General features: G+C 44.7%; 1 protein-coding gene across 1 annotated transcript in view; it reads left to right on the top strand.

Annotated features, from left to right (window-relative positions):
• Positions 1-13,968, top strand: part of SLIT1 (slit guidance ligand 1) — a 178,481-nt gene that overhangs the window by 20,946 nt on the left and 143,567 nt on the right. The window contains exons 3-4 of the mRNA XM_025274439.3: positions 1,522-1,593; positions 7,942-8,013. Coding sequence (XP_025130224.2) covers positions 1,522-1,593; positions 7,942-8,013 — 144 coding nt within the window. The remainder of the gene's footprint in view (positions 1-1,521; positions 1,594-7,941; positions 8,014-13,968) is intronic.

The raw sequence follows: 13,968 nt of genomic DNA, 5'->3' as shown, positions 1-13,968 counted from the left end.
AGTCTCCACAGCTCTTTTGAACTTGTGCCCCAGAAAGACTTCCCAGCGAGGCCACAGATACTTTGATTTGAGGAGGAAGTTACGGGGGCAGCTGAGGACAGAGGTGACCCCTTCAGGTGGCTGGCAGTGGCAGTCATTGGAGGTGGCAGGTATGGCTTTGTTGGGCTTGGCCACCAGCCAGCAAAGGAGTTACCCATGGCACCTGCCTTGTCAGGCTGGGCAGGGGTGAGGAGTGAGGGGAAGGGGTGGATCCCTTCACCTCTCCTGCTTTGAATGTCTCAGCTTACAAACTCCGGTGTGCAGGGAAGAACTGCAGTTCTTTATTTTCTCTACTTCAACTCAGTTTCTACTTTGGGCCAGTTTCAACATCCCACCTCGCTGGCAAGGAAATTCATTATGGTCCTAGGGTCCCTCATTCCCTACTCCCGGGGTAATGCAGGGGTCCTGGGCCCTAGCTCTTTCAGAGCGATTGACTTTGTGGCTCGGAAGATCTTTGGAGGAGCTGGTGAGCCTGTGGTTGATCCTTCTGGGATCATAGCTGTCCATCACTGTGGAAGGGGTTTCTGATTCTCCAGAACACCTGACTCTGACCCCTTCCCAGGCTCCAGGAACATCCTCTGAGTCTGGGGAAGCCCCCTTTCCATCTTGATGTTACCCCACCCCCACACCCAGTCCCCAGCCTCCAGTGTAACCTCCTCAACAGCCCAGGTGTTTGGACACAAAGCAGAGGAAGAGAAGTGTCCGGTAGCAGCTTCTGCCCTCTGCCCTGCCCCAAACCTCATCTGAGGTCCTTGTGGGACCCCATAAGCCACCTGCTTGAGGGGAGGGAGGGGAAAACATGGGAGAAAGACATACTCGATGAGCTCAGAAATTACTGTGCAGCAAGTGATCTGCTGGTGAAAAATGCTGCCCTGTCAGCCAGATGCTCTGGGTTTCAGGGAGCGTTGGCAGTGAGGAGGGGCAGAGTTCCCCCAAGCCAGGTGGTTCAGTTGGCAGCAGATGTGGCCAGGCAGAGTGGGGGCGCTGGCAGAGGGGGTGTCGTTTGCCAACTGCAGAGTGTGTTTGCTGCATGTGTGGGCTGTGCCCAGTTGGCACAAGCTCCCTTCCCCCTGCTACTGGTCGGTTCCCCCTGCTCTGCCCCGTGGACATGTGCCTTCTGAGCCAGAGAAGGGCATGTGCACCAGGAGTGCAGAGCTAGCCCCTGCTGTCTGGGCACCAGCTTCCCTGAGCTTGCCTTTGGAGCAATGGCCTAATGCTCTGGTTCCCCATGGCCTTCTGCCATGCTAACAGCTTCAGAGGGTCAGTATTGGTCAGGGCTGGAAGCACAAATTGCTGTCATGGCTGAGTGTGCTGAGGAGCCTGTGTTGGAAATTTGTGGAGCTGGGAAGAAGTGTTAACTCAGGCCAGGGCTCAGGAATGTGTGGTCTCGGGCACTGCTCCTGTTTCACTCCCTTGTGCCAGCTGTTTCTAGGAGTCCTTGTCCACCATCCTGGAGCTGTCCTTGTCTCTTTGCTTCCCCAGGCAGCTGATGGAGAACCAGATTGGAGTGGTGGAACGAGGGGCTTTTGATGACATGAAGGAGCTGGAGCGGCTGTGAGTATCCATGGGTGCTGGCTCAGGAGGGCGGTGGGGGCTGGCAGAGGGGCTGAAGCAGGTTGAGCCTGGTGGGAGGAGCCAGTGCAGCACACCCAGCCTGCCTCCTGCCTGCAGAGGGGCTAGGGGCAGCGGCAGTGTGAAAGGGGTTGCAGCGTCATCGTGAGATGATGGCAAAGACAGCTGGAGAGGTCCCCACCCCACATTCTAAGCACAGCGATCTCTGCTGTTTTTCCCTGAAAATACATCATGGCAAAAAATCCACACAGTGCAGAGGAAACGAAATTCCTTCCTATAACCTTATACTTGAGACGTAACCAGCCATTGATTTGTGTGGCTTGAAAGGAAGCACTGGTGCCCAGGGGACCAACTGCAGGGACGCCCCAGGAGCAGTGTCTGGGGTGCTTGGGGCCACAGCACAGAATTGAAGGTGCTATTCTCTGATTTGCATCCTTTGTTCCTTTGGGGGCTTTTGAGTTTGAAAATAGTTCTTGATCAATTTTTGCATTTCAGATTGACAATAATGAGAAAAAAAAGGAATGTGGTATGGGTGAGGTGGGGTTGGCCACTGCCTCATTTTTCTGCTTTGGTTTGGCTGCAGGGGTCAAGAGTTCATGCCTTTTGAATCAGAAAGTCCATTTTATTTTAAGGAAATAATCAGAAACAGAAGTGAAAATATGTATATCAGGGTATTCACTGCACATTGTTAAATATAATAAAAGTTGGAAACAGCCATTCTGGTGGAGATGTAAGGTATAAAACTGCATTTTTGAAGAACTGTTAAGGCCATAGGAATGTGTCCACACTTAATATAATGTTAAGTGGGAAAGGGAGGAAGTGACTTTTGTTTAAACGAAATCAACTTGTATGTGTGCAGAATACAAGAGGAAGAAAATAATTGAGATTGTTAGCTCTCATTACTTTGAGTGGTGGAATAACAGCTAACTTTAATTTTATTCTTTGTGCTTTCCTTTTTTGTGGATTTTTTTTCCCCCAGTGAGTTTATGATGATAATTATAGCTTTTATCGATTGCCTTACTCTATGCCAGGCACCAAGATAAATACTTTGTCCTCCAATATCTCATTTAATCCTTAAAACAACACTGTGGTCAGCGGTGTCATTCAGATGAGAAGCGGAGGTGCACAGAAGTTAAGGCACTTGCCTTATTAAATGATTATTAAGTGATTAAATGCAGAAGAGGGGATTAGAATCCAGATCATTTTGCCGCCAAAGCCTGAGCACTTAATGGCTGTAATCTAACACCTCACTTTCCTCTTTTACTTCAAAGAAAATGAGGTATTAAGTAAATGGAAAGAAGATGATTGTCTCATCGCTTTCCTGCAGCCTGGAGAAAAACCAAGCTGAACTTTTTCTTATCCGGGTCTAAAACCGAGCCATAAGGAACCCAGAGCTACAACAGATATTTCGTCCCATGTTTATTTTCTTTCCAAGGCTCAGAGCAAAAGACGTGCTCACGACCTCTCTGTGTGGGATGATTTGGTCCTTACCCATTTCAGCTCTGGCTCCGGGGCTGCCATGCCCTGTGGGAGGAGAAGAGGTGGGCGGGAGTGTAGTCAGGACTGGTGGTCCTCGCCACACCTGCTGCTGACACCCAAGGGTGGGCGGGATCCTCTTTTTTGAGTCATGACGTGAAGCTGGAGACTTTTGTCCCTTCTCTCCTTTTCCTATTCTTTCTTCCTGGGTGAGTCACCAGCAGCTGCACAGCAGACTGTTCCTGCGGTATGTGGCAGCTCTGTCCCCGGGGAGTCCAGTGCCGGCTGTGGACGGCCCACACCCTCTCCTCTGACTTGTTGGAGACCAGTGGTGGATCAGTTAATCATAAAAGCTGGATAAACTAGGGAGTCATAGAAACTATCCATTTGATGTGAAAACTTATAAATGTGCATTTACTGACCTGGCTCCGTGTTTTGTTTTTTTTTTTTCTTTCAATATTTGCCAATGTCTTACTTTTTAGTTTCTTTAAGGCAGAGTGAGATTTTTAGAGGGCCCTTGGAAGCAATCTGGCTGGGAAATTGTGAATTTCTTTTATGACTTCCCCCTGCCACCCCCCAGTCTTTTACCCAACAACTCTTTAGTTAGCATCTTTTGTTATAGTGATTCTTTCCAAGGCAGCCAACCAGCTCTTCTAGAGATGACTCTCTTTTCACACTAGTGTTTCATTCATCTATGTAATCATCATTCATTTATATAATTATAAGTACCTCTGGCATAAGCAGGTTTGGGAACAGACATGATTGGTTCTTTCAAGTAGTTACAGACTTGAGCGCAGAAGCAGACGCGGGTGGTGCTGCCGGCCGTGAGGATGGTGGGTCACTGGGCTTGGTTGTTTGATGTTGAAGGGGGCAGAGCACTCAGTCACTCCGAGTGGGCTGAGGGGGAGGAGCACATGTAATGTGGGGTGAGAGCCACGGAAACTTCTCCCACTCGGTGGTGACTTGGGGGAGTCATGCACATCTCACTCCCCTCAGCTATCAAAGAGACAGCTCAGCCAGGCCTACAAACATATCCTCAGAATCTGAGAGCCCAGCCACGTGGTGAGATGGCGATGGTCAAACTTTCTCCCGGGTCATTTCAGGGAGGAGATGGGAGGTTATGTGCATGCTTTGTACTCAAAAGAGAGAAAGTCAGCTTTCCCTTCTGCCTCCCCTCCAATGCTGAGGTAGTGCCTACAATGCGTTTATCCCAGTGCCTGGCACGAATGAGGCCGGTCGGGGCCTTACTACCCCTGTCATTTTTCTTAGCTTTCTGCAGGTCACTCCACATGCTGGGTCCCTCCTTTGGTGTCCTTTGATTTTCCACTTTAGCAGTTGAATGTCTTTTCCTTTTAAGTGTTTTTCAGAAACTGAAGCCAGAAAAGTGAGAAAGTCTTAGGGGAAAACAAAACCCAGTGATTACCATGCAGTGTAAATATAGGATTAATTTATTGGATGAGCTTAAGGAAATTGGATCGATCTGATATCTACTCCTGTTGCTTTAAGGATTACATTGGTGGTCCTTTATTCCCCCCAAGGCAATGATGTGTTTCCCTAGGATCCTGACCTTTAAAGTAAACTTCTTCCAGCTGGTCTAAGATTGTAACTCTAACTGTCCTGTGTTGGAAAATGGTACCTTTCTCACATGTCAGATGAAAGGTGACCTCCTAGGAGGTAACCACAGACCAATGAGACTCAGCTTGTCAAATTATATTTCCTCCTCCCTCCCAGCAGAAGAAAGCTTTTGCCCAGTTAGTTTATCATCCTCTAGAGCTATTAAAGGAGATGGTTGTGGGAAATTCAAAATATATGGTAGACTAGGGGCTCCCTGGTGGCTCAGTGCTAAAGAATCCACCTGCCAATGCAGGAGATGCAGGAGACTCTGGTTTGATCCCTGGGTCAGGAAGATCCCCTGGAAGAGGGAATGTCAACCCATTCCAGTATTCTTGCCTGGAAAATCCCATAGACAGAGGAGCCTGGTGGGCTACAGTCCGTGGGGTTGAAGAGTCAGACACGACTGAGCACCCCCACACACAGTAGACTGCAGTGCTTCTCAGCCTTGATGTGCACTCAGAACCCTTGGGGATCTGGTTGAGATGCAGAGCCCGAATCAACAGGTCTGGGGTAGCCTGGGACACGCCTCTCTCACCAGCTTCCTAGGTGATGCTCCTGCAGGTAGTCCACAGACACGGTGTGAGTGGCAAAGTTTCGTACTTTGTAAGTGTCTTTCCCCCCACCTCCCACAGCCTGTTGGGCAGGAATCCTGCACTCCAGTGTCAGAGAATTGGTTACCGAAGGTGTCAAGATGAGTCAGGTTAAACTTCACTGCCTTCCTCAGACAAGTCTGAATTTTTTCTGCATTGTCTATAAGGCCACATTCCAGAACCAAACTTCTTACTCCTGCCTATGTCTATAGTACTAAATAATCTTCCAGCTATAGAAGAATTAGAAATGATGGACATACTAAAAGTAACATAATTAAAAATAGATTTGTCATTCTCTATTGTCTGGCATGGAAAAGAAAGTGAAAGTGTGAAAGTGTTAGTCACTCAGTTGTGTCTAACTCGTCTAACTCTTTGCGATCCCATGGACTATAGCCAGCCAGGCTCCTCTGTCCATGGAGTTCTCCAGGAATACTTGAGTGGGTAGCTGTTTCATTCTCCAAGGGATCTTCCTGACCAAGGAATCGAACCCGGGTCTCCTGTTTTGCAGGCAGATTCTTTTTTTTTATTAATTAATTTATTTTAATTGGAGACTAATTACTTTACAATACTGTAGTGGTTTTTGCCATACATTGACATGAATCAGCCATGGGTTTACATGTGTTCCCCATCCTGAACCCCCCTCCTACCTCCCTCCCTATCCCATCCCTCAGGGTCATCCCAGTGCGCCAGCCCTGAGCACCCTGTCTCATGTATTGAACCTGGACTGGTGATCTTTTTCACATATTATAATATACATGTTTCAATCCTATTCTCTCAAATCATCCCACCCTCTCCCTCTCCCACAGAGTCCAAAAGACTGTTCTATACGTCTGTGTCTCTTTTGCTGTCTCTCATATAGGGTCATCGTTACCATCTTTCTAAATTCCATATATATGCATTAATATACTGTATTGGTGTTTTTCTTTCTGAATTACTTCACTCTGTATAATAGGCTTCAGTTTCATCCACTTCATTAGAACTGATTCAAATGCATTCTTTTTAATGGCTGAGTAATACTCCATTGTATATATGTACCACAGATTTCTTATCCATTTGTTTGCCGATGGATATCTAGGTTGCTTCCATGTCCTGGCTATTATAAACAGTGCTGTGATGAACATTGGGGTACACATGTCTCTTTCAATTCTGGTTTCCTCAGTGTGTATGCCCAGGAGTGGGATTGCTGCGTCGTATGGCAGTTCTATTTCCAGTTTTTTAAGGAATCTCCACACTGTTCTCCATAGTGGCTGTACTAGTTTGCATTCCCACCAACAGTGTAAGAGGGTTCCCTTTTCTCCACACCCTCTCCAGCATTTATTGCTTGTAGACTTTTGGATCACAGCCATTCTGACTGGCGTGAAATGGTACCTCATTGTGGTTTTGATTTGCATTTTTCTGATAATGAGTGATGTTGAGTATCTTTTCATATGTTTGTTAGCTATCTGTATGTCTTCTTTGGAGAAATGTCTATTTAGTTCTTTGGCCCATTTTTTGATTGGGTCATTTATTTTTCTGGAATTGAGCTGCAGAAGCTGCTTGTATATTTTTGAGGTTAATTCTTTGTCAGTTGCTTCATTTGCTATTATTTTCTCCCATTCTGAAGGCTGTCTTTTCACCTTGCTTATAGTTTCCTTCGTTGTGCAAAAGCTTTTAAATTTAATTAGGTCCCATATTTTTTTTTTCTTCTTTTATTTCCATTACTTTAGGAGGTGGGTCATAGAGGATCCTGCTGTGATTTATGTCAGAGAGTGTTTTGCCTATGTTTTCCTCTAGGAGTTTTATAGTTTCTGATCTTACGTTTAGCTCTTTAATCCATTTTGAGTTTATTTTTGTGTATGGTGTTAGAAAGAGTTCTAGTTTCATTCTTTTACAAGTGGTTGACCAATTTTCCCAGTACCACTTGTTAAAGAGATTGTCTTTTCTCCATTGTATATTCTTGTGCAGGCAGATTCTTTACAGTCTGAGCTACCAGGGAAGCCTGTCTGGCATGGAAAGATATCTGCAAATTGTTGAGTAAGAAAAATTCAGGTGGCTTAATGCTTTCTCTTCTACTATTTGAGGCTTTAAAAAAATATTAAGCATGCATTTTCATAAATAATTTAAAAATCTATAATGATATTTTCAATTTGAAAAAAATACCTAAAGCAATAAAACTGTTGAATCATCCTTGAGCCAAATGTGGATGAAAGCAATAAAGAATCAGAACCCTGTGGTCAGTCCTGTCCCATTAGGGTATATCTCACATTTCAAGAGTAGTCAGGTATCCAGTTCACAAACAGATAACATTTGAATCAGTGCCTGATACATTATACAGGGACTTAGAAATCTAAAGTGAAGATAATGATGGGCATGGAGGGAATAATGGAAGGAAAGATGCCCTTTTTACTGACTGCCCAGGACATGTCAGGTCCTCCACTGAGGGGCTTTCAGATGTTCTATTCTTATCCTCCCCAATGTTGGATGGTGGGTTTCCCACTTGACAGATGAAGAAACTGAGGCTCAGAGAAGGTGACTCCCTGGGGTTACACAGTGACACATTAGGATTTGAACGCTGGGCCCTCTGACTCTGAACCCTGTGCTTTTTGAAAAGTCGTTTGGATTTCCTGGACAGCTTGGCCATTTCCAACCTCTCCTCTCTTCTCTTTTTTAGACGACTCAACCGGAACCTGCTGCACACGTTACCAGAGCTGCTGTTCCAGAATAACCAGGCTCTGTCGAGGCTGTGAGTGACGCTCCATGGATGAAAGCTCTCTCTGTGGTCTTATCCCGTGCCTGTTGGGGGTGGGGGAGCAGTGTGTGGTCAGTGGAGCCTGGACATTCCCATGACCGTGACCCCCACACTCCTCACCTGGCAGGCATCATCCGGGTGATCTAAGGCCATCTTTCTGCAGTGCTTTTAGGGACATTTCTCCGTGGCAAGCACTTAATAGAACTGGTTGTCTGTCGAGTTCTGTGTGCTGCCCCTGGCAGTGTGGTGTGGTGATGTTCTTGGGGTGGGCACACTTGCCAGTCATGATGCCAGACTTTATAGGGAGGACCGTTCTCATGCACCTTTTGCTGCCTTTGATAACCTGCCTTGGGTGGAAGGTTTATTCATTCAAATAAGCCCTTCTTGGATCTATTTTCAACTCAGTAATGAGGGCTGCTAACTTGTTAAAAGCAAGAAGTCATGCTTTTATTTGTTGTAAATGTGTTTCTTTCAAGTTTAAAATGTAGTGGCCAATTCTGTGGCTCCATGATTTACCAGATATGTCTGTAATTGTTCTCCTGTACAATTGTGGGATCTTGGGTTGGACAGGACCTTAGCGATTACCTAAGGAATCTCTTCTGCAGCCTCTTAGCGTATGTATAGTCTTTTAATCTTTGCTTGGCTACTTCCAGTGGGGAGTTCATCACCTCCTTGGGCAGCCAATTCCACTGTTGGACACATCTGCATATTAGAAACATTTTCTTAACTTTGAGCCCTAAATCGGTTTTTAATAATTTTTGATTTTTCGCTTTGCTTTCTGTAAGTACCTAGAACAATCAAGGACAGTACTTTTGTTCAATTTTGAGGAGTTTTCAGGTTTTTTAATTTTGAGTTGGGAGGTTTAGTTATCATTAACAAACCTGAAAAAACATTGGTTTGGACCTTCTGCGTGCCCAGCAGAGCACTGTGTGAGATACTGGGCTGCTGGTTCTTCCCTAAAGAAGCTTATAGGACCCCATGTAGGTGGCGGTGCAGGTAAGTCTGGAGATGCAGTGGGTAAGACAAGGGGTGGGGGCTGGGTGGGGGTCAGCACCATGGGGCTGCAGAGTGCTGAGAGGTGTGCTTGTGAAGCCTGGAGCTTGATCTCTCTCCTCTGATTAAATATGGCTGGTTCTTTCCACCTCTGTCCTGATTGCCACTTCTTGGTAAGCCTGGTGGTCTGAAGGCAGCCACAGAATTTCTCATGGATCCTGCTTTCCAGGTTTTGTTTTAGGGTGGAGCTCTAACTTTCAGTTCTGTCCCGTTCAGTTCTGTCCCCCCAGTTTCAGAACTGTCCCTTTCAGTTCTGTCTCTCTGGTCACTTCCTGTTTCCTTCTTCTGACCTGGAGGTCTCTCCACAGAGGTGGAGACGATCTCTCAGTGAGGATCTCTTCTGCTGGCCTTTGCCACCCTTGGGCTTGAGCTAGGCCTTCTCTGTCAGCCCCCCTGTAACTGGTAGGCTGGCCCTTTGGTGCCAGGCACATCCAGGGTGGTTTGACTTTTCTTTCCTTGATGGCTGAAGGCACAAGATCCTTCCCAGCAGCCTAGGCAACCCCTTAGCCTGGGGGCCAGCTCTTGCACACAAGGTCCATGCTGCTACTGGTCCCTGGTGGGCAGCTGGCCTTGTCCTGACTGAGCCCCAGCAGCTCTCATTTTCTCTTGTTCTGTCCTTTCTCCGAGCTGCCTCTTATGGGAGTTATCACAACTTTCAGTTTAATTCAGTCGCTCAGTAGAGTCCGACTCTTTGAGACCCCATGAATTGCAGCACGCCAGGCCTCCCTGTCATCACCAAACTCCCGGAGTTTACCCAAACTCATGTCCATCGAGTTGGTGATGCCATCCAGCCATCTCATCTTCTATCGTCCCCTTCTCCTCCTACCCCAATCCCTCCCAGCATCAGAGTCTTTTCCAATGAGTCAACTCTTTGCACGAGGTGGCCAAAATATTGGAGTTTCAGCTTCAGCATCAGTCCTTCCAATGAACACCCAGGACTGATCTCCTTTAGGATGGACTGGTTGGACCTCCTTGCAGTCCAAGGGACTCTCAAGAGTCTTCTCCAACACCACAGTTCAAAAGCATCAGTTCTTCAGCGCTCAGCTTTCTTCACAGTCCAACTCTCACATCCACACATGACCACTGGAAAAACCATAGCCTTGACTAGACAGACCTTTGTTGGCAAAGTAATGTCTCTGCTTTTCAATATGCTATCTACGTTGGTCATAACTTTCCTTCCAAGGAGTAAGTGTCTTTTAATTTCATGGCTGCAGTCACCATCTGCAATGATTTTGGAGCCCAAAAAAATAAAGTCTGACACTGTTTCCACGGTTTCCCCATCTATTTCCCATGAAATATGGGACCGGATGCCATGATCTTCATTTTCTGAATGTTGAGCTTTAAGCCAACTTTTTCACCCTCCAGTTTCACTTTCATCAAGAGGATTTTTAGTTCCTCTTCACTTTCTGCCATAAAGGTGATGTCATCTGCATATCTGAGGTTATTGATATTTCTCCCGGCAATCTTGATTCCCGCTTGTGCTTCTTCCAGTCCAGCATTTCTCATGATGTACTCTGCATATTAAATTAAATAAGCAGGGTGACAATATACAGCCTTGATGTACTCCTTTTCCTATTTGGAACCAGTCTGTTGTTCCATGTCCAGTTCTAACTGTTGCTTCCTGACCTGCATACAGGTTTCTCAAGAGGCAGGTCAGGTGGTCTGGTATTCCATCTCTTCAAGAATTTTCCAGTTTATTGTGATCCACACTGTCAAAGGCTTTGGCATAGTCGATAAAGCAGAAATAGATGTTTACCTGGAACTCTCTTGCTTTTTCGATGATCCAGTGGATGTTGGCAATTTGATCTCTGGTTCCTCTGCCTTTTGTAAAACCAGCTTGAGCATCTGGAAGTTCATGGTTCACGTATTGCTGAAGCCTGGCTTGGAGAATTTTGAGCATTACTTTACTAGCGTGTGAGATGAGTGCAATTGTGCGGTAGTTTGAGCATTCTTTGGCATTGCCTTTCTTTGGGATTGGAATAAAAACTGACCTTTTCCAGTCCTGTGGCCACTGCTGAGTTTTCCAAATTTGCTGGCATATTGAGTGTAGCGCTTTCACAGCATCATCTTTTAGGATTTGAAATAGCTCAACTGGAATTCCATCACTTCCACTAGCTTTGTTCGTAGTGATGCTTCCTAAGGCCCACTTGACTTCATATTCCAAGATGTCTGGCTGTAGGTGAGTGATCACACCATCGTGATTATCTGGGTCATGAAGATCTTTTTTATACAGTTCTTCTGTGTATTCTTGCCACCTCTTCTTAATATCTTCTGCTTCTGTTAACTCTCTGCAAAAATTCATCCTGAATATCTTTTCTCCTGGTCTCCTTCTGTGCTTTTCTTTTCCCTTTTCTTAAGCCCTCTTAGGCCTTTGCACATTGGCCCCTACTCTCCCAGCATTATTCACCTGCTTTGACTTTCTTCCCTTCGGTCACATGGATGCCCTTCACCATCTAGGGTTTGGAGCAAGTCCCTTGTTGCTGTTAAGTTCTGGACACTGCTTTGATCCTCCGTCATTTATTTTATTTTTAAAAACTTTTAAATTTATTTTTAAATTTCAGCTTTGCTAAGGTATAATTAACAAAATTGAAATTACTTAAAGTGTGTCCTGTGATAATTTGATATACACATGCATGATGAAAGGATCCCCTGCTTCCATCTAGTTCTTTAACATATCCATTATCTCACATATTATTGAAGGGATTCAAGTTTTACTTTTTCCGTAAATTCCAATTATGTTAGGACTGTGTTGTCAACAATAGTCATCATGTCATACATTAGATTGTACTCTGTTACCAACCTCTCTCTCTTTGTCCATCCCACAGCCTCTGGCAACCACTTTTCTACTCTGCTTCTATGAATTTGACTTTTTTTTTAGATTCCTCATGTAAGTGATAGCAGGCTTCCCTGGTGGCTCAGATGGCAGAGAATCTGCCTAGGAGACCCAGGTTCAATCCCTAGGTTGGGAAGATCCCCTGGAGAAGGAAATGGCACTCCAGTATTCTTGCCTGGGAAATCCCATGAACATAGAAGCCTGGTGGGCTACAGTCTGTGGGGTCACAAAGAGTCAGACATGACTGAGCAACTTACACACGCACACGTAAGTGATACCATGCAGTATTTGTCTTTGGCTTATTTCACTTAGCATAATCCCCTGGGGTCCACCCATGCTGTCACAAATGGAAGGGTTTCCTTCTTTCTCATGGCTGAATTATATTCTACTGTATATGTGGATACTGTATATGTTGATCCATCTATCTATCTAGTCCCTAACTAAGCCAGTCCTTATGCAGAGCATTGTTGGCCTGGATGAAGGGAGACTATTTTCTCTAGCTCTCCTCTTCTTTTTAACCATTGAAAAATTGAAGTATAGTCAATTTACAATGTTACTTTCTACTGTATAGCCAAGTTATACCCATATATATATGTATATATATACATTCTTTTTCATAATGGTTTATCATAGGATATTTAATATAGAAGGTCCTTGTTGTTTATTTTTATATAGTAGTGTGTATATGTTAATTCCAAACTCCTAATTTATATCTCCTCCAGCCCCCTGCTATCCTCTTTAGTAATTAACCATAAGTTTGTTTTCTATGTCTGTGAGTCTGTTTTGTAAATAAGTTCATTTATATAATTTTCTTTGGATTTCACATATAAATGATATTATAGCATGTTTGTCTTTCTCTTTCTGACTTACTTCACCTAATATGATAATCTCTAGGTCCATCCATGTTGCTGCAAAAAGCTTTATTTCATTTCTTTTTTAATAAGTGAGTAGTATTCTGTTGTATATCCTGGTGGCTCAGATGGTAAAGAATCTGCCTGCAATATAGGAGACCTGAGTTCTTCCTGGGTCAGGAAGATTCCCTGGAGAAGGAAATGGCAACCCACTCCAGTGTTCTTGCCTAGAAAATCCCATGGACAGAGAAGCCTGGCAGGCTACAGTCCATGGGGTCACAAAGAATCAGACTGAGCGACTAACACTAACTAACTATATATACACATCTTTGTCCATTCATCTACTGATGGGCATTTTAGGTTGCTTCCATGTCTTGGCTATTGTGTATACTGCTGCTATGAACATTGGGGTACATGTATCTTTTTGAATTAGAGTTTGCTCTGGGTATATTCCCAGGGATTGCTGGATCATATGGTAACACTATTTTTAGTATTTTTTTTTAAGAAACCTCCATACTCTTCTCCATAGTGTCTATACCAATTTACATTCCCACCAGCAGGGTAGGAGGAGGGTTCCTTTTTCTCCACGTCCTCTCCAGCATTTATTATTTATATATGCTTTAATGATGGCCATTCTGACTGTGTGAAGTGATACCGCACTGTAGTTTTAATTTGCATTTCTCTGATAATTAGCAATATTGAACATCTTTTCATGTGCCTGCTGGCCATCTGGATATCTTCTTTGGAAAAAAGTCTATTTAGGGCTTATGCTCATTTTTTGATTGGACTTTTTTTTATATTAAGCTGGATGAACTGTTTGTATACCTTGGAAATTAATCTCTTTCGGTAGCATCATTTGCAAATATTTTCTCCCAGTCTGTAGACTGTCATTTTGTTTCCTCTTGATATTTCTTAAGCCCACCGGTGAGTACAGGTGTGCAGGCCGATGGGACTTTGGGGAGGACGGCAGTGCAGCACTCCCCATGTAGATCAGCCTAGAGCTTGAACTCATGACCAGCAACAGTACTTCCTGATGCCTCTCCAGCTCAGGTCATCTCAAAAAGGGTACATGCTGAGAAGAAATGATTAAACAAGACTTTTTATTGATCTGGATGTTTGTCCCTGGTGTCTGGACCCTGTATTTTTTCCCTTGGTGATGGTTATAGGGAAGGATACAGGAACAAGTGCCTAAAGACTTACTTGCTAATATTT

Source organism: Bubalus bubalis, chromosome 23, assembly GCF_019923935.1.
Source record: "Bubalus bubalis isolate 160015118507 breed Murrah chromosome 23, NDDB_SH_1, whole genome shotgun sequence".
Taxonomy (NCBI): Eukaryota; Metazoa; Chordata; class Mammalia; order Artiodactyla; family Bovidae; genus Bubalus; species Bubalus bubalis.
Note: the sequence above shows the minus strand (reverse complement) of the source record. Positions and strands in the feature narration are given on the sequence as shown.